The sequence below is a fragment of the Kockovaella imperatae genome (genome assembly GCF_002102565.1).
Source record: "Kockovaella imperatae strain NRRL Y-17943 chromosome Unknown BD324scaffold_6, whole genome shotgun sequence".
NCBI lineage: Eukaryota > Fungi > Basidiomycota > Tremellomycetes > Tremellales > Cuniculitremaceae > Kockovaella > Kockovaella imperatae.
Window position 1 is genome coordinate 631873 of NW_019028946.1, and position 17607 is coordinate 649479.

At 52.0% G+C, this 17607-nt stretch overlaps 7 protein-coding genes across 7 annotated transcripts; 5 read left to right on the forward strand and 2 right to left on the reverse strand.

The window, feature by feature from the left end:
* The first annotated feature begins 75 nt into the window (after positions 1–75).
* BD324DRAFT_625541 (ubiquitin-conjugating enzyme/RWD-like protein) lies at positions 76–1597 on the forward strand. Its single transcript, XM_022015810.1, has 7 exons — positions 76–217; positions 295–427; positions 523–600; positions 666–778; positions 856–951; positions 1003–1041; positions 1095–1597. The coding sequence occupies exons 1-7, from the start codon at positions 215–217 to the stop codon at positions 1467–1469; spliced, it is 837 nt and encodes a 278-aa protein (XP_021871321.1). The 5' UTR covers positions 76–214; the 3' UTR covers positions 1470–1597.
* Positions 1598–1691: 94 nt separating this feature from the next.
* BD324DRAFT_625542 (hypothetical protein) lies at positions 1692–2644 on the forward strand. The gene has a single exon (XM_022015811.1). The coding sequence runs from the start codon at positions 1726–1728 to the stop codon at positions 2350–2352; it is 627 nt and encodes a 208-aa protein (XP_021871322.1). The 5' UTR covers positions 1692–1725; the 3' UTR covers positions 2353–2644.
* On the reverse strand, positions 2497–3940 carry BD324DRAFT_650889 (hypothetical protein; the record flags this gene model as incomplete). Its single annotated transcript, XM_022018227.1, has 4 exons — positions 2497–2581; positions 2634–3556; positions 3598–3659; positions 3718–3940. 4 exons carry the CDS (start codon positions 3938–3940, stop codon positions 2497–2499), a joined length of 1293 nt encoding a protein of 430 aa, XP_021871323.1.
* A 345-nt stretch (positions 3941–4285) lies between these two features.
* BD324DRAFT_625544 (RNA polymerase I-specific transcription initiation factor RRN3) lies at positions 4286–7191 on the forward strand. Its single transcript, XM_022015812.1, has 4 exons — positions 4286–5021; positions 5076–5344; positions 5393–6484; positions 6526–7191. The coding sequence occupies exons 1-4, from the start codon at positions 4385–4387 to the stop codon at positions 7099–7101; spliced, it is 2574 nt and encodes an 857-aa protein (XP_021871324.1). The 5' UTR covers positions 4286–4384; the 3' UTR covers positions 7102–7191.
* Positions 7192–12885, reverse strand: BD324DRAFT_625548 (hypothetical protein). The gene is made up of 14 exons (XM_022015813.1): positions 12633–12885; positions 12171–12582; positions 11246–12119; positions 10061–11205; positions 9528–10011; positions 8251–9483; positions 8189–8200; positions 8113–8142; positions 7985–8063; positions 7871–7935; positions 7669–7825; positions 7494–7629; positions 7272–7438; positions 7192–7223 (listed from the first exon to the last, which is right to left on the reverse strand). The coding sequence occupies exons 1-14, from the start codon at positions 12767–12769 to the stop codon at positions 7208–7210; spliced, it is 4947 nt and encodes a 1648-aa protein (XP_021871325.1). The 5' UTR covers positions 12770–12885; the 3' UTR covers positions 7192–7207.
* A 143-nt stretch (positions 12886–13028) lies between these two features.
* Positions 13029–14414, forward strand: BD324DRAFT_650892 (cupin-like domain-domain-containing protein; the record flags this gene model as incomplete). The annotated part of the gene is made up of 8 exons (XM_022018228.1): positions 13029–13074; positions 13111–13206; positions 13260–13389; positions 13439–13686; positions 13736–13805; positions 13859–13938; positions 13993–14224; positions 14279–14414. The coding sequence occupies 8 exons, from the start codon at positions 13029–13031 to the stop codon at positions 14412–14414; spliced, it is 1038 nt and encodes a 345-aa protein (XP_021871326.1).
* Positions 14415–15146: 732 nt separating this feature from the next.
* BD324DRAFT_650893 (autophagy protein) lies at positions 15147–17542 on the forward strand (the record flags this gene model as incomplete). The annotated part of the gene is made up of 14 exons (XM_022018229.1): positions 15147–15378; positions 15429–15449; positions 15498–15590; positions 15644–15757; positions 15811–15912; positions 15967–16072; positions 16126–16410; positions 16470–16552; positions 16613–16811; positions 16856–16908; positions 16960–17013; positions 17063–17110; positions 17192–17386; positions 17448–17542. The coding sequence occupies 14 exons, from the start codon at positions 15147–15149 to the stop codon at positions 17540–17542; spliced, it is 1680 nt and encodes a 559-aa protein (XP_021871327.1).
* Positions 17543–17607: the final 65 nt, after the last annotated feature.

Below are 17607 nucleotides of genomic sequence, written 5' to 3' on the forward strand. Positions count from 1 at the left end.
CACGTGATATATTTGGTTCCGTTGTTTACCATTTGCGTCAGGCCCTTTCCTGAGATGTATTTGTTCCAATGTCCACGAACCCTCCGACCTACAACATCTATACTTCAGTGCAAGCTCCCGCCGTGACTCACAAGCCAGCTGCTGCTGAGTTGCATCATTCAGCTGATATTATCACCTCACCGCGGGCCTCCTATCATCCCGAAACTAGGTCAACATGGTGAGCGCGTCGGCGTTGATCAACAACAAAATGTTGAACAGAGGTGCTAAATTTCCCGTCCTCTGTCACGCGATCAGGCTTTGACTCCCCAAGCTCTTCGCCTGCTCTCTAAAGAGCTCGTCAGGCTCCGCTCGGATCCACCTGAGGGTGTCAGAGTCATTGTCGATGAAGATGATCTCACAGCTGTGGAAGGACTGGTCCAGGGTCCATGTGGGTAGACATCGGAGCTTTCGCTCTTTGCGCCATCTCTACCTGTCTTTTGAGATTGTCGGGACCTTCTTGACATACTGATAAATATGCCTCAGCCGGTACGCCGTACGAGGGAGGTTACTTCCGCATACGGTTCAACTTTGGCCCTGAGTATCCCAATATCCCCCCAAAATGTGAGTATCTGTGCCGAATCACCGGCCACGGAAGTCTTGTATGACCTTTCTGTTTGGTTTCGCAGGTACCATGATCACCAAGATTTTCCACCCGAATATGTCGAAGCAGGGCGAAATTTGTGTGGACACTCTGAAGAAGGGTTGGAAGAGGGAATACGGTGTTGGACATGTCTTAGTGGTGAGCAAGAGTTGGGAGCGGATCAGATCAGCCGTCTCAGTATCTCTTTCATATTTGATGCTGATACTTCGCGTCAGACTATCAAGTGCCTGTTGATATACCCAAATCCAGAGAGCGCTCTGGATGAGGAGGCTGGAAAACAATTGTTGGCAGATTATGATGGCTACTGTAAGGTGTGTATGGAGGTCCCCTCCCATCGACCTGACGCTGACTGCGACGTCAAGTATGCCAGGCTTATGACCTCTATCCATGCGACGCCGAAGGTAGGTTTGAGGAGGGCCCAACGTGAGGATGATGATCCTGACCAATTTGTCAGATTACGCCCATCGAATTCCGTGACTCGTCCTCAAAGTCTTCCCCTTCAGCCCCCACGCCGATTGCAGGACTCAACCTCATTCATCTCCCCTCATCCATCCCAAGCTCACACTCTCGACCCCCGAATTCCACCAGCTCCACCACGTCGTCATCAACTACCACAACCACGGTCACCACCACTTCCACCAAACCCACCGCTTCGACCAGACCTGCACCCCTTCAGGCTCATGCTCAACAAGAGCAGAGCCCTGTCATGCTTTCTGAGCCGACCGCTGGAGAGCCAGAGAAGCCGTTGAAGACTGTCTCTAGTACGAAGACGCCGGCGAAGACAGCCGGAGCGAAAGCCGGAGCCAAGCGAGGTCTAAAGAGATTGTGATTGTAATTTAGCTAGCGACACACTGTATCGTCTTGCCTATCCCTTGCATAGCGCGTTCAGATGGTCCTGATCTCTGCTCTTTTCGCATGTTCGTGACTTGTAATGGATGCATAGGCCGTCAGTCATCTGCGATGCTAGCAAGACAACAAAGTCAATCGCGTTCTTCTTCGGGCCACCGGTAAAATTAACGATCCGCTGATTCCTCGTTCCTTAACATTGAGAAATTCGTTAGCTGCCCCTCAGCCTCTCGAATAGCATGTCGGTGACAAGAGGCACGAGCATACTCGGGTCTCCTTTTCTCAATCTGACCGTCATAGACAAGGCTCTACTCACTTGCACGGATCTAAGCGAACGAATCAAACTCTTATCCGCCAAGATTCATGTTTTGAGCAGGGATGCGAATATCGGTATCAATCGGTCCAGCCCCTCAGAGCCAGGAACAATGAAGGGATACGGAGTGTGGGAGGAGACCAGGCTCATGAGAACCAGACTGGAGCTCGCGCGTGCTCTCATGACTATGCCGGGACGGATGGCAGAGGCTGAATCGGAAATCACCACTGTGTTGTCAGATTGCAAGCGGTGCTCAAAGATGTTGCCTCATTCCCGCACAAGGACGAGGAAGGTCGCGGGCGATCTAGCTACTGTACATCCCGACGGCGCTGTGGTGGACGACTACGCACAACCAGCCAAGAGCGAAGACGAATTACCAACTGGAAATCCCGCTCTCGGGGACCTGAACCATATACAGCGCGTACGATTGGAGGCTCTACGACTCTTGGTGGACGTGGAGGAAGCTCTTGGGCGTGAGGGTAGAACAAAACGGTGGCGGGATCTCATTGGACAGCTCGAGAAAGAAGCTCAACAATCAGGCGATGGAGGATAGACAATCGATACCGATACATTTCCTCAGATTTTGCTACCCTGTGCGGTTCACTAACAAGCGAAGGTGTCTCGACAAAGTGATACAGATCTCACCACAGCCCTCGACGGACTATTTCTACCTCTCAGTGCTTCTCCCGAAACGCCATCACAGGAATTGCAGCTGCTTCCCCACGCGAAACGCTGCTAGGTTGTATCCAAATTTTTTGGTCGATCTCAGTGCTTCAGCAGTCCTGACGAACCAATTAGCATGCTTATGGAGGATCCCGTAGACGATGCACTTACCATGCTCTTCCATTCTTCTCGGTGATGGTGCACGTCACCAGCCAGATACCCTTTATTCCCTCTGGTCTCACAGCTGTGTAGACTGGATCGACCCCTAGTCTGTCTTTTGAGAAGAGATCAACAGCGCACTTGGCACCAATGGCCGTGTGATCTTCTTGAGCTTGATCTATTACCGATGTGATGTTGTTATTCTTGGCCTGCTCGTCTATCCGGACTTGTAGCGCAAATTTGGCGATGGGTCTGAAAGCTTCTTTGAACCATTGGTACAGATTTTCAAACGCTTGTCCATCAGAGCACGTATGACCTGTTACTACATCGTCGTCTGATCCTCTGAGGTCTTGATCCCCTTTCTTTGATGACTTGCTGTTCTGGTGATCGGTAGTAACTGTAGACGTCGTGTGTGCATATTGGGATGGTCGGAAGGAGGATGTGACTTCAGGGGGTCCGGGTGTCAGTGTGGGAAACGTCAGTGCTGCAGCCACTTTGGAGCTGCTTTCGCTGTCGGATTCATCTCCGGATGATTCCGTGTCCGATGTCGTATCCGACGAGGTGTCGGACGAGGCGGATGAAACCTCCTCGCGTGCTCGCTTGAAATGAATGTCCTGTCGAGCCTTGTTGATGAGTTTACGTCTAGACTTTTCCTGTCTCGACTCGGTCGACGTCGGCTGCCCCTTGACCGGCGATGACGTTCTCCGAGGGCTACACTCGATCAAGTTTGGCTCCGAGTGTATATCTGGCGGTCCATGCTGGAGAAAGGAGTAATACACCGCAGCGATCCAAGCTTCGAAGAGGGAGGCTCGGGTCTTCACCTGATTCCTTGTAGCGTAGAAGGCCGCTGGTGACGTTCTGAGCTGAACGCTGATACCATACCGATCCGCTAGTTGGGCAAGAGTTTCGTTGCATATCAGGTCGCCCTTCAGTATCTGAGCGAGGACTTAGCTCAGTCAGGTGGTGATTGACCCACTGTCGCTGGACCCTCGCGTAGGTTCGGAAACATTTCATGGAGTAAGAGAACCACGCAGCTCCCTTGAAGATGATCATGAGAAGTTGAACGTTGAACCTTCCACGCTTTACATGTACTTACCTAACAAGCCATCACCTACATGCTCTAGCTTTTCATAATCCATGACTCTTTGGGTCATGGACCAATCGTGACGGTCTCGTCGTAGAGCGTAGAAGCTGGTGTGAGTAGTTGCCACTGCTTTCAATTCTTCGTCTTGGACTTGCAAAAGTGGAGGGAGAGGGAACTCGGGCAGGGGCGGCAAAGGTCTGTTGCCTTGCGCGGTTATAATTGAGGAGTCAGTCATTGTGGAGATGAGTGGATGAGGGAGGTATCAAGGTACGAGCGTGCGACGTGCGGAAGCGCTTGATGTCAATCGGAGTCAGGGTTCGACAGTGTGTACCACAGCTCAAAGATAGTATCAAGATGTGTTCACTGCGTAGACGTTCAGAGTTGAAGTTGAGGTGCATTGCTCATCTGTGATGGGCTGCCTTTATAAACGCGACTGATTTCGCTGATAGGATACGAGGTCTGTGCGGGGCGGGGGCTGATAAGCACGATCATGCATGACGTGGCACTCCTGCCAGGTGATCTTTCGGATCCGGCTGAATTTTAAAAAATCCCAAGCCCATCTAGTTGCCGTCGCTCACCCATCCACTTTTCTTGCTCGCGCGACCACCACCTCGACAGTTCAACTGAACGATATACCTGATGAGAACCCTGGTTACTCTCTAGAAGAGACTCGGCGTCAATGGCTTTGCCGTTCTCTGCCAGTACTCCGACTCTCATGTCCAAGTCTTCGCGACCAGGTCCTTCTCGATCCAAAACATCTTCACTCCAGCCCATCGTTACAATGACATCGTCCAATGATGTCCAGCATCTCCCTTCATCACGATCAACGTCTCTTTTGGGCAAGAAGAGGCCTAGAGAGTCCGATGGAGATGTCAAAACGACATTCCGGAGGACCAAATCAGTCGACACCAATGTCTTCATCAAGAATAGAAGTGATAAGGATCGAGATCGAGCAGCTTTCCAAAAGAGCTTGATCGCCGTCTTCGTACCTAATGCCTTGAAAGAGTCCCTGACGGGAACTATGTCAAACTACAATGATCTCGTATCACATTTCCAGCTACCCTCAGCATCTTCTTCGACAACGTCACATCCTCTTCCACCCATGTTACCCCTATTACGAGGTCTTTCCGCCCATGTCAATCTGTTGACACCTGATGTTCATGGAGCGCTTGTATCGGCCATTCTGTCGCTTCCATGGGCTACTGGGGATGAAAAGTTTGTCAAGGCTTTCATAGGCTTCTCTGGCGTCCTCGTCAGTTCTCAACCGGCATGGGCGAAAGAAGTCGCCAACATGGCCGTTAAAGGTCTTGCATGGCGTGAGTGCAGTGCCAAGCTAGAGAACGCTTTTGCATGTCTGACACGATGTCCAGAACCCGTCATGACCCCTGCTGGGCCTGGGCCAATGACGCGACGACTATTTCACGCTCGATATCATCTCCTTCTCTCCCATCTCCTGTCTCTCATGCCTACCCTTCCTACGGTTTTGCAACCGCTGTTGGTCCGACACTTTCCTCATCGGCGGGAGCCAGAGGTGGCGCAGACGACTTGGGTCAGAAATTCTTGCGAGCTCATCGGATACTGCCCAGAGGTCGGACAAAGAGTCTGGGGAGAGATAGTGGATCGAATGCTGAGGATTGATGTAAGTTACCCCGGCGGCCACAGAACCTGAGCTAATACCGGACTCCAGCTAGAGATCACCAACATATTGGATGAAGTCGACGACGATGACGATGACGACGACGACGATAACGAAGAAGATGATTTGAATGGCGACGAGAATGCTGTGAACAGCATGTCTTTCTCAACGTCTCTCGACCCATTCGACCTCCCTATCTCACAGGATGTGCATCGGCCGGAGGACGAGATCAGGGACGACTCAGATGATGAGAGCGAAGTGGACATCGAGGATATGTCTTCTGTCGACGGAGATAACTCGGAGGAAGACGAAAAGGCCATCAACGAGGCCAAGATCCAGGCTGATCGTGAGAAGCGGAGGGCAGCGGTCAAGTCGATGAGGCTGAAGTTGGACGGAATGCTCTTTTACTTTTTCGAACATTTGCTAGAAAGTATGGGCAGCGGTCACGGAACGACAGCGGCAGAAATGGCCGCTAAGAACCTCGAGTCCAAGATCTCGAGCTCTGGCATGTCAACGCCCACTACCGAGAATCCCAATCCCCTCGCCTCTGCTCTGGCAACACGTCGAGCTTCTCCTACGCCCGGTCAATCTTTGGCTCATTTTCAAACGCTGCTCACTCTGTTCACGCGACAGATTTTGCCAACGTCTTCCACTCAACATATCCCTTTCCTCCTATTCATCACCTCTTCCCTTTCACTCTCCCACACCGAGCTCTTCCTTGGTCTTTTGGTCTCTCAAGCTCTCTACGCTACATCCACGTCGCGACCTACTGCTGGAGCTCAGGCCGTTCCCATGACGCTTCGGATCGCCTCGGCAGTATACATCGGTTCAGTGGTCTGCCGAGCCAGATTTGTCTCGGACGAACAAGCTCGACAAGTCATGACGTATCTCCTCGCCTACATCGATGGCAAGATGCATCAGACGAAGCCGGACGAACTTCAACTCTTTTACGCAGTCTGTCAAGCTGCCATGTTGATCTTTTGTTTCCGTTGGCGAGCGTTCCAGAAGGACGCCGTGGAGACGGATGTCGCCATTGTCGGCGAGCTGGAGATTGAGGGAGAAAGCCTGGAAGGAGATGGGAAGTGGATGGCAGATCTGGACATCTTGCAGCGTGTCATTACATCGGATCTCAATCCGCTTTTAGTGAGTTGCATCTGCACCGGAAGTAACTGACACTGTTTCAGGGCTGCAATTCGACGATCGTTTCGACATTTGCGCAAGTCGCTCATCAGACCAATTTTGCCTACTGTTTCTCCATTATGGAAGCGAATCAGCAGTCATCTTCGCGTCAAGTACCTTCATCGTCGTCCCTTAACAACATGGCTAAGCCTGGTCATCCAAGCCGACAATCATCCATGTCATCATCCATCAGCTCTATTCACCAGGCCAAATCGGCTCGACAGGCAAATATTGAAGCTGGACTGGACTCGTATTTCCCCTTCGACCCATTCACTCTACCTAGATCGAAACGGTTCATCGAGCACTTGTATCGAACGTGGAGTGAAGTGGCTATCGATGCAGACGAATCGGACGATGACGACGACGATGATGATGATGACGTCAAGAATGCTTTGACGAGTGAAGCGGATTCAGAGTCGGCCCTTGGGACTTTGCCAAGCTCGGTCGACATGGTCGGTACATCCATGTCATTCGGTGCGTCTCTGCCAAAGAGCAAGAGAAAGGGGATGTTTGATAGGGATTATGGTTTGAGTTCGAGCTTGGAGGGTATGAGCATCTCTCCCAATATCAGGAGGAGATAGGGCTGGGTTGTATGTACCAATAATTTTCGGTTGTCTGCTGTGGAGGCTCATCATCCCTGTTGTTCATTATACATGCATCTTGACATGCGAAATTGTTTGACTGCTATCAAATGGACATGCGTCTGCACATTGGAGGTCAGCGAAAGCTACTAATGAGTCCACAAGCTTACCGTAATCGAGCACCCCGTTGGACAGTCGCAGCTCCTTTGATTTCGTCCTCAAGACCTGTAGGTAGCTTTCCCTCCTCTTTCCAATTCTTGAGTGCCTCTCGACCAGCCTGCAGGCCGACAGCGAGGACCTCTTGGAACTTTTTGAATCCTCCTAGGGTCTCGAATTGCTGATGGATACTATGAGGATCGACTTTTCCATCGCGAAAACCCGAAGCCACTCACCTGAACTGGCATGGCGAGGTAAAGGCAATTAGGATCCTTCTTGACATCATCAAGAACCTTGACACTGGAAACGTAGACGAGTCGCGATGACACCTCCGTCATTGACAAGACATTTCGCTTGTAAAATGGATTCAACCTGAAATATCAGCATCCCCGAATCTCTTAACGCACTGACTTGTTGATGAATATCCACCAGCCAGATACTGAGTCTCCGTAATTCCTCGGAGACGTATCGTCGACTGATCCGACATCAATTACGAAGATATCCCGGATACCATTCGCGCGAAGAGGCGCGATGGGTGTATTGTCCATGTATCCGCCATCCACCAGGACTAGACAGCTGTCAGCGATGCCTCAGCACCTGCGATGCGGCTCACGTTCCCCATGATCTGAAAGCGGGGGAAGCAGACCAGCCAGGGTCATGGAGGCCCGCACATAACGCCTAAGGGAGTTTGTCAGCCATATACGGTGCACGGACCCGGAATCCCCACCAGGCATATCCTGCTCGGTGGATCTCCATTCGTGAGTGTGTGATGTTAGTCGAATTTGCGAAAAATGGCAGCCAGAAGTCTGTTTCGGGGTCAATGATAGATTACAGACTCCCTGACTCGTTGCTCACCCTCAATATGCGTATTATAAAATGCCTTGTCTGCATCAGATCAGCAAGCGGTTCGGGGGACCTCCTAGAAACCCACATATTCCTCTATCTATATCGTAAAATCAGCAGACCTCAAGATGGACACCTTCCTCAACTTACTGAACTCATGCCCTGTGGTGTAAGCCACGAAAGGATACGTCACGTCGCTCAGAATCCTGAGCATCGATCCCATTCGCCCCGAGAATTGCTTTGTCCTTCCAGTAGTCTCTAAAAGATCCGTTCCTCGAGCGTACAGTCCGCCGACGAATGCGCCGATGGAACAACCCGAAATCGCGTCGACCGGTATACCGTACTCCTCCAAAGCCTGCAGCATACCGATATGAGATATACCTCTTCCGCCACCGCCTCCAAGGACGACTCCGATCTGCTTGCCACAAAGCCGCCTTGCGATACGAGCAAAATCGTTCATATGCGGTGGTCTGCGTGGCCGTAACGGTCTTAGACCTCGATATCGCTTGATTCGTGTTTCGACTTGTTCCCGGAGATGCTTGAAAGCGGCGAGAGCAGCTGGATCGTGGAGATTGGCATTCGCTCGTGCAGGTGTGACTACACCGGGCAGCTCCACATGATAGTGAGCATGGACCCAAGGTCGATTCCGCAGCCAGTGTCGGGTTGAGCCAGGAGCCACAGATCGCTCGTCATGGAGAAGAATAAGTTCCTTCCGTGCCGTCGTCTTCGTCGCCAGCAGGAGCTTCTCGTACTCTCCGATGACCGGATCATCGCCCATTGCCAGGATCAAGACAAGATCCGCTTGTCGAATGCAAGTCAGGGTCCATTGACTGGACGGAGGGGTGTCTGCCACGTAGAGAACCGTCCTGTAATGCTGTTCTTGATCCGCGAGCCATCCTGCTATCTTGAGCTGCCCGATCCTGGCAAAAGCATGACGTCCAAGATGCCTCATGACTGTGCCCTGATCCAGATATGATGTCGATGCCCCCATGTCTTCGAGCGAAGTCTTGAGCCTTGCAGCAAATGTCGAAACGGGGACATTTCGGTTGGTCCCGAGGATGCAGACAGTCTTGAGGTTGACATCCGAGACACCGCGCTCCACCCCGCCTTCTAGTGATTTGTTCGACTGCTCTCCCATGGCCCTCTTTACGCGACCTGCTATCAAGCGCATGAACTGTACAGTCGTCGCGGGATGCTTCACACTGATAGCATCAAAGAGAGCAGCTGGTATGCGAACCAGCTCAGAGTCACGGATGGCATGGACAGTATCTGACCGAGCGACCGCGGTGATCACGTCCAATTCGCCGATGGTGTCGGACTGACCGTACTCTCGAAGCACTTTGACGCCCTTGTCCTGATCCTCCACTGACCTTAGACGACCATCTGTGGAAGGTTATGAGCACATACACCTCTTACCTCGCACTTACTTATCACAATGAAGATATCATTTGACCGATCACCTTTCTCATACAAGACTTGTCCCGCAGACAGTTGCATCCAGTCGAGTCCAGCATCAATATGCAATACCAAAGGTGAGACCAGAGATAGCAATCGCTTGGCAAGAGTCAATAGGACGATTGGTCGCCGCTCTAGTATACGCTCGAGATCTCTCATTGGTAAGAAACCGACGTAAGAGTCAGTCTTGGCTCGAATATTCACGTAGGAATCGGTTGAGCATAACGAGGCCAGGTATCCAGCCAGACCACCCGGCTGGACAGTGTAAAGATGTTCGTCCTGGGACGCCGCTTCGCTCTTGCTCCCGTTCGGAACGTCCGATGCGAGCCCAAAAGCAGTACCGAAATGGCGACCATGAAGTCCACGAACGTCAGGCGAATGACCATTCTCATTGAACGGATTACTCGTGGACGGCTGCTTGGGTTCGCCGCCAGCACTTCGGCTTGGAATGGAGACCTTGGCATGATGTCAGCAATACTGAAACTTGAGCCACTGCTCCGCTCACGTCGAGAAATCCGTCAATGACATAGTATATTCCGGGAGATCTCTCGCCCTCCTTGACCAACGTCGTTCCCTTCTGGAAGAATAGAATCTCAACACAGCCCTCTAAATCCTTCAAGAGGTTCCGGTTCATATCATTGCCAACTATCCCGCTCTCGTGCGGGCTTGCAGACATGACGCTCATGTCATCCTCTACTCGAGCCGAAGCCATGACTGCCTCCCGCAGCATCCCGCTAACAACGTTATCTGTATTCGTGGAGGCGTTCATCATGTCCAAGACATTCCCAAACGGTGATTTACTACCTCCCCGAACATGTCCAGCGTTATTGGGTGGGAACATTGGCGAATTCGGAGCGGAAGGTGATGCCGCACCAACGGAGGTAGCCATAGATTGAGTAATGGAATCTGGGACAGCGTCCGGAGGCTGAATCAGTCCAACAGATTTAGCAATACAAATCATGACTGCGTCCCGGATCTCAAGTTCTTGTTCAATGTCGCCAAGCGATGAGTCGAGGGGGACACCATGATTATGCAGATCGGTGGCGGATCCCGACATGCGCCCTCGCCAGGTATCTTGCCTCGGGATACCAGGGGTCTGCAAAGATTTTCGATAGTACGCTCCACTTGGCTCACCATCGTTGAATTTAGACATAGCAAGGTCTCCTGCAGCGACCTGCTTTCGCATGGCTGAAGTCTGTCGCATGTATCTGGGATTGTGCCGTCTGGCCGTATCGGGACTCCAGCCAATGTCTCCGGCAGACTCAGCGACTGCAGGGACCTGATGATCCGACAGGTCGACCTTCTCCTCGATTTTGGGAAGAGATGCATGTAGCTGTGCCGGAGATTCGGACAGTGCTGCGGGCGTGGTGGCTTTGCTAGGAGTGAAGGAGGGTAGGGACGGAGCTTTGACTGTGGGACTCGCCGGGATGTAGTTAAAGTAATCTCTGGTGGCAACGCGAGGCAGAGGGAGATTCGATTGATCGGTATGCCCGCGGCTCGGCGAAAGATCTCTACGGGGTTCAAAGCGGGATCTTAATGCTTGCATACCACCTCCAGTGTAGAATCCGCGAGGTAAAGGATGCGATACCAAGGAGTTCAGTGATGACTCCGAGCGGAGGATCTCGCGTGTCAGACCGAGGAACTTGTGTGCTGCGCACGAACTTAGTTCGCTGCATTATCGAGCACTTACCCGTCATGAACGTCACTCGACTGAATCTTTCCAGTACAACCTGGACGACCGTCCCGCTGGCCTTGGGAAACTTTCTGGTGAGCTTCCTGAACGCTTCCGACGGGATCACAGCCAGAGTGGTGTCCATCGTCGCTCGGGCAATTGTGCCTTTCATTAACGCTGCCGGAGGCTGATTCCTTGGTGAGTCATCACCGGACTGTCTGCGGCTTTGAGACGCATTGCTCTTGCTGAGCGGGGTCGATTCAGACGGGCGATTGGGACTGAAACTCTTCCGGATGGAAGGCATGCTTCCCAGGGTCGGGTGCGGTCGAGCTTCCGGCCGGGACTTGGGCTTGTCAGTCATCCATTCAACGGGTCCAGACTCTGGAGTTGTCGCTTTCGTCTCCGGTGCAGAGGTAGATCCGTCGTGTACGGCCATAGTGGTGTCCTCTGAGATATTGTTGCTGCCTGCTGAGTACGATCGAGCATGTCCAAAAAGCTGTCGGGGTTCCGGAGAAGAAGCGGCGGTAGGGCTTGCTAAGCGTTGTCCAAGTTTGCCTTCCATTTGACTGACATCAGAATCTTGCCTTGGTTTCCGACGCATCAGCAATGGTGCTGTTTCCTCGTCCTCCATCACTCTCGCCCTTGCGGGCTCAAATTCGCCTGCAGCTGTTCCCTGTTCTCCGTGCTGTGAGTTCGCCAGACTATCTGCATCTGCAGGCACCGCCCAGGATAGCCTGATATCTTCCGTGAACAAATGCAAGATGGAGAACAACGAGGACAGTGTGCCACCAGTCGAGACTTCATTCAGAAGGTGATAGCCATTAAACGAGCTACTTTTGTCCAAAGGGTCAGCAGCAGCAGATGCTGGCTTGTCATCCTCTGACGGGGCGAACTGTGTAGAAGCCAATGAGTGGACTGCACAATACGAGCATTGCCTGCTCACCACCTGGACCCTTCCTTCGACTACACACCAGAACTCTCCCCCTCCTATCTCTATCGAGTCCCCTGCCGCAAGCCTTCTGGTCTGCAGATGCCTGCTCAGCTCATGGAAGACAGGTTTCTCTAGGTATCCGAAAATCCTGATGGCTGCCAAAAAATCGTCGAGATAATTGTGAAATGCAGCTGAGCGGTTGCGCCGATCACCCAGACCAGGCGTGGCCAGAGGCAAGAGCTCGGTCGTCAACGTCTCCGGTGATGGTGGAGGTAGAGCAGCTTCTTTGAGCTGAGTGTATCGAGCCAGGTATCTGTATCGAATCACGAATGTCAATCCGACCAAGCCTCCAACGGTGATGGCGAGGAGGGTTGGGAAAGTCAAGGAGATGGTGAAGGAGTACTGCAGCATCCGGACAATCAAACTGAGAGCAGGAATGATCAACATGAGTTACGCTGAAGATATGATGCTTACCCTGGCAAGCTGATGGTGAGCCATCCTATACAGGTCCTGATCACGTCCAAGACATAGAGAATAGCATAAATGACAGCGACAGCCAACCCGACTAAGGGGTTGCCATTGGCTTGAGGAGGTGATAGCACCTCTGTCATTGGCTCGAGCTGACAAGGTGCGTCCTATGAGGCTCTCATGTGATTTACAGTCCAGTATGCCAGCCTACGGCGATTCGCTATCGTATATCGGTGCAGTCGCGTCGTCAGGTCAAGAGGTCTAGATGATGAAACAATGACGATTTTCAGAAACGTTTTATGAGATTGACCGAAATGCTCAATGGTCATGTTCGTACCGTTCACTCTGTCGGGCTGCTTTAGGGATTTTTCAATCGTTGGCAGCACGCGAGGATAGCATGCTATGGACCTCAGCAGTCTCCTCGTGCAGCTACGCACGGATTATAGGGGTGCGTGGCTTCTGCCGATTCTACTGACTGTCACAGATATAGCGGCGCCGGTGCCTGATTTATACGAGCATGAACCGTCGGCTGCTGAGGCAGCCAGAATGATAGCCAAAGCTCACCCAGCGGTCATTGCAGGTTGGTCATGCAGTGTCTCAGTCCTCAGATGTCACTTATACTCGCTGCGAAAGGCTCGTTCTCGCCGTGCAAAGACGGACCTGAATCCAGGGACTGGGGAGAGCCTCAAACTCACAAATCCATTTTTCATGAAGATGGAAACGAGGCGTCTAGGACTTGCTCGATCGCGGTGACCGACGATGGGTACATCCTGGCTTCAGATCCCCTTATTGACGTAGCTGATGTGTAGCAGTCTAGCAGATTCGGTTCGCCGGCCGGCTGAAGGCAGATCGACATTTGTGAAACCTTTGGAAGCGCGCATGACCATGGTAGATTTCTTGAGTCAGATAGAAGAAGAGGCGTCTGGCGATGTCCTATACCTCCAATCGCAGGACGGTAATATCTACCGGTCGACCGATGGACCATCGCAGTCTAAGCCTGAGCTGGCTCCATATCAAAGGTATATACAGTCGAACATCCCCTGGATGGACGAAGCGATTGGTAGGTCGCACGGCACGCGCTTGTCCTCCTTGCTGAAGCTGCTCGTTAGGTCATCCTGCCGAGGCTGTGAACTTGTGGATCGGCACCTCACGAAGTACGACTTCTTTCCACCATGATCCGTGAGCTGCATGTCCCTGTGAGCAGTGGACCTTATTCTGAATTCTTCTCGCAGATACGAGAACATCTATCACATCCTTAGTGGTTCTAAGACCTTTACCCTAATATCTCCCATCGAGGGTCTGTGGCTCAGACGTGAGACCCGTTGGAATGCGCTAGAGGTATCATCAATCGACTGACCAGATTCAGAAACGTTCCATCCATCCTCAACGCTGAATCGGGACTCGTCAGGTCGACTAACACCTCGGCTCGACGAGCCGCCCAGCTCCGTACCATGGGTGGAATCTCTAGAGGTCCCGAAGGGCGTGCAATCCATCCGTATAAATCTGCAAAAGGGCGATACTCTGTACTTGCCTGCGGAATGGTGGCATCGGGTGGATCAGGAGGAGGGTCCAGGAGGAATTGCAGTTGCCGTCAATTAGTGAGTCTGCAGTGACCTCTGGAAAGATTGGACAGCTGTTGAACTCCATTCTAGCTGGTACCCAGCTGCCGTACACTCCGAGCGGTTCGCCTACGAGCGGCTCGCACGGCGTTTGGCATTCGAGAGCGGTATGCCCGTGATTCCGCCGGCAGATCTGGATGACGAATCTAGCGTGTCAGACATATCTTGAGCTTGCGCCGTGCCCAAGGTGCGATTGGCACCATGCGAGTCTCCGGGAAGTCTTTGCAACACGCACTCAGTGCAGCCCATCGCTTGAAGCAACTTCGGCTCCCGACAACAGGATGAATTGCCCGCGTTCCACGAAAATGCCATGGGGATACATAAGGCCAAGGGGATACATGTGGCCAGGGATATTTGTCGCAATCAGAGCTCTCCGTGGCAAATCGCCGGGTCAGGGACCACAGGTGCCTTGAACCGTCGATCAAATGTCTTAGACTTTACTCAATTCGAGGATCCTACGTCTGCACTTCATGCAAGAACCACTGCATCGCACGTACGAACCCGAGCAGCATTCTTCGGCCTGGAATGTCCGGCGCCGGTGAGATCTAGCTTGGATGATTTTATTTTTAGCTCATTCAAGGTTTTCGAGAATGTCAAAAGCGGGGCAAGCGCAGAGACGATACGACACCTTCGGACAAGAGTGGGTAAAGTCGAGACCTTGCTTATCGCGTATCTCGGAAAGCTGCTGAGGAATTGTGCATTGTGCCCCACTCGCATTCGGCCTCCTTGCGAAAAATTGCCAGATGCTTGCGTGTCAGGCGGTGCTCGCGCTGCAGTTTCCAAAGCGGCGGATCTATGTTGCGCGAGCATCCTCGAAGAGCTAAATACAAGAATCGGGCTTGAGCGAATGGAACATCTCACTGACTCTAATCGCAGTCTACTCAAATCTTGAAGATACAAGATGTCGGTCAATGCTGCTCAGACGGGTGGTGACGCGGAGAAGAACATTCAAGAACAAGAGGTCGATGTTGAGAAGAACAACTACGATGCCAACGTGGCTGATGAAGAGCCCGAATACATCAATGCTCACCAAAGTGTCGGTCTAGCGGTCATCGAGCAACAGACCATCATCCCGACGACCGGCGCAAGAAAGGTCACAACCAAGAAAGAGTATTGGGCTTATGTGCTATGGTGTGAGTGGTACTTGTGTTTGCAGTGCATCAGATTGACAAGCCAATCGCAGTTGTCCTTGGTCAAGGTGTCGGTGAGAATCGACATGGCTCTGCCAGAGATTAGGTCTCACGATTGCAAGGTGTCGGCAACTATGGTAGTGCTGTGCAACAAGCGTTGTTAAACCAGGCATTTCCAAGTGGTTTCGTCGAATGGGGCGGCAGATATCTGCCTCGTGAGCGAAAATTTGCTTCAATAGGCCAATGGAATTGAAGCAAGGCCGTATAGTGAACTCGATGATCCTAGACCTTACGGGAATACTCTTCGCTGTCCAAGTAGTCTGCTTGGTCCTGATTGGACCTTACGCTGATTACGGCAACTGGCGACCATATATCCTTCAATGTAGACCAATTTCATCCCAGAAGACATAGCCGGACGCTGATACACTGAGCCAGTCTTCACATTCATCCTCTGTGCCACCACACTCGGCTTCGCAGGTCTCAAGAATGGCTCAGATTGGCAAGTCGCCAATTTCCTATACATCTTGGGGTCTGTAGGTAAGAAGCCCAGGTCATATTATGTCGATTACGATCCCGCTGATCTTCATTTAGCTTTGAATGTTGCGAACAGCTTCTACTTCGCAATCTTCCCGGGGCTAGTGCGCGACCTGCCAAAGATGATTGAGTCGGAACAAGCCGTCCTAAATGGTACTCGACGGTGAGCCAATGCGTGGCTGTAGGAACGACTGAGACTGATATACCTGACTTCAGACCGGAAGAACATGCCAGATTAGACATGCTCGAGAGATCCAAGCTGTACAATATCACGAACATCGTCAGTAGTGCCATCTGCCTCGTTCTCCTTGGCATGGCTACAGGGGTAGCATACAAGATCGGGACTGCGACGCAGGAGCAACTCGATCTGGGATACAGAGTCCTTGTCGGAACTTTTGGCGCCGTCAATGTCATTTGCTGTATCCCTTGGTTCGTATACGAACAGTACAGACCGGGTCAACAGCTGCCAAAGAATACCAACTTCTTGTCCGCTGGTCCGAAGTGAGCTGCCTGGACGAGCGACGTACATTTGAATCTCAGCTAAGAGAATCCTTCCACAGACAATTGTGGCAAGCTGCAAAGTATGCTAAAGGGCTCAAACAATCCATCATTTACCTCGTCGCGTTTTTCATTCTACAGGATGGTAAGACCGCTTCTTGCCTATCTGGTTGCTGCATGTTCCTGACTTGAAGTCTCCTCATAGTCCTCGGCACGGCTGGTACAGTCGTCGGTATTCTTCAGAACAAAACCATCAACTTCAGCACGATGGGCTTTTCGGGCCTTACTCTGATCCTGTACTTGGGCGGAGGAGGCGGGACAATCATTGCAAATTGGATCCAACAACGATGGAAGATTTCCGTCAAGACGATGTTGATCATCGGTGTGGTCTTCCAGCTACTCCCGTGAGCTCTCTCACCTCTCACCGGCAAGCGCTGAAGACGAACAGGCTTGTATGGGGCATGATTGGCAATTGGACAACCAAGGTTGGATTCCACCACAGTAGGCATTACCAATCGTCATGACCAGGCAGGTGCTGATGTGCTATGCTAGCCTGGGAGTTCTGGGCGAACAGCTGCTACAATGTCACAGGAGGCTTCTGGGGCAGTGAGCTGAGCATCACCCAGAGTGCGTGAATATGCTGAGTAGGCATCAGGCTACAGTATTATCATGATCACCGAAGTTGTGCCCGCACCTAAGATGTGTGAGTGGCTGTTCCGTTGATTCATCTTGTCTCTCGTCAGCTTGCTTGTGTCACATTAGCTGAGATCGGAATCCTTCTCAGACCTCTTCATGGCCCTCTTCAACTGCGTCGGTAAGACATCCGCATTCATTGGGCCTTTCATCGGTTCGGCGATCATTGCGAGAGCAGGAGGCAATACCAACGCCGCCTACTATTTCCTACTTCCATTCGCTCTGGTAGGTTTTGGTGCTCTGCTCATGATCAACACGGACCAAGCAAAAATCGACAACGCTCTTTGTGAGTGTCTGTTGTTGTGCGGACCTAACTCTATGAGAAATGCTAATTGCTTGCCTGGCAGTCCTCGAAGCCGAATCTCAAGACCTGTACGAACACACAGCTCAGATGGAAAAGGACATCCCGGTCGTCCAGGTTGCCCCCATGATTGTGCATTGAGGGCGTGATGACTCCTGCTCGGAGTCGTAGCCGTGGTGTCCAGATCACATTCTGCCCTCGCGTGG

Bases quoted from the DNA above. Each gene is read 5' to 3' on its own strand.
- BD324DRAFT_625542 (XM_022015811.1), top strand. From the start codon at position 1,726: ATGTCGGTGACAAGAGGCACGAGCATACTCGGGTCTCCTTTTCTCAAT.
- BD324DRAFT_625544 (XM_022015812.1), top strand. From the start codon at position 4,385: ATGGCTTTGCCGTTCTCTGCCAGTACTCCGACTCTCATGTCCAAGTCT. The intron at 5,022-5,075 runs GTGAGTGCAGTG...CACGATGTCCAG, and splicing joins CGTTAAAGGTCTTGCATGGC to AACCCGTCATGACCCCTGCT. The intron at 5,345-5,392 runs GTAAGTTACCCC...ACCGGACTCCAG, and splicing joins ATCGAATGCTGAGGATTGAT to CTAGAGATCACCAACATATT.
- BD324DRAFT_625541 (XM_022015810.1), top strand. The intron at 601-665 runs GTGAGTATCTGT...TTGGTTTCGCAG, and splicing joins TCCCAATATCCCCCCAAAAT to GTACCATGATCACCAAGATT. The intron at 1,042-1,094 runs GTAGGTTTGAGG...CCAATTTGTCAG, and splicing joins CTATCCATGCGACGCCGAAG to ATTACGCCCATCGAATTCCG.
- BD324DRAFT_625548 (XM_022015813.1), bottom strand. From the start codon at position 12,769: ATGACAGAGGTGCTATCACCTCCTCAAGCCAATGGCAACCCCTTAGTC. The intron at 12,120-12,170 runs GTGAGCAGGCAA...GCTTCTACACAG, and splicing joins TCGAAGGAAGGGTCCAGGTG to TTCGCCCCGTCAGAGGATGA. The intron at 11,206-11,245 runs GTAAGTGCTCGA...GTTCGTGCGCAG, and splicing joins TCGAGTGACGTTCATGACGG to CACACAAGTTCCTCGGTCTG.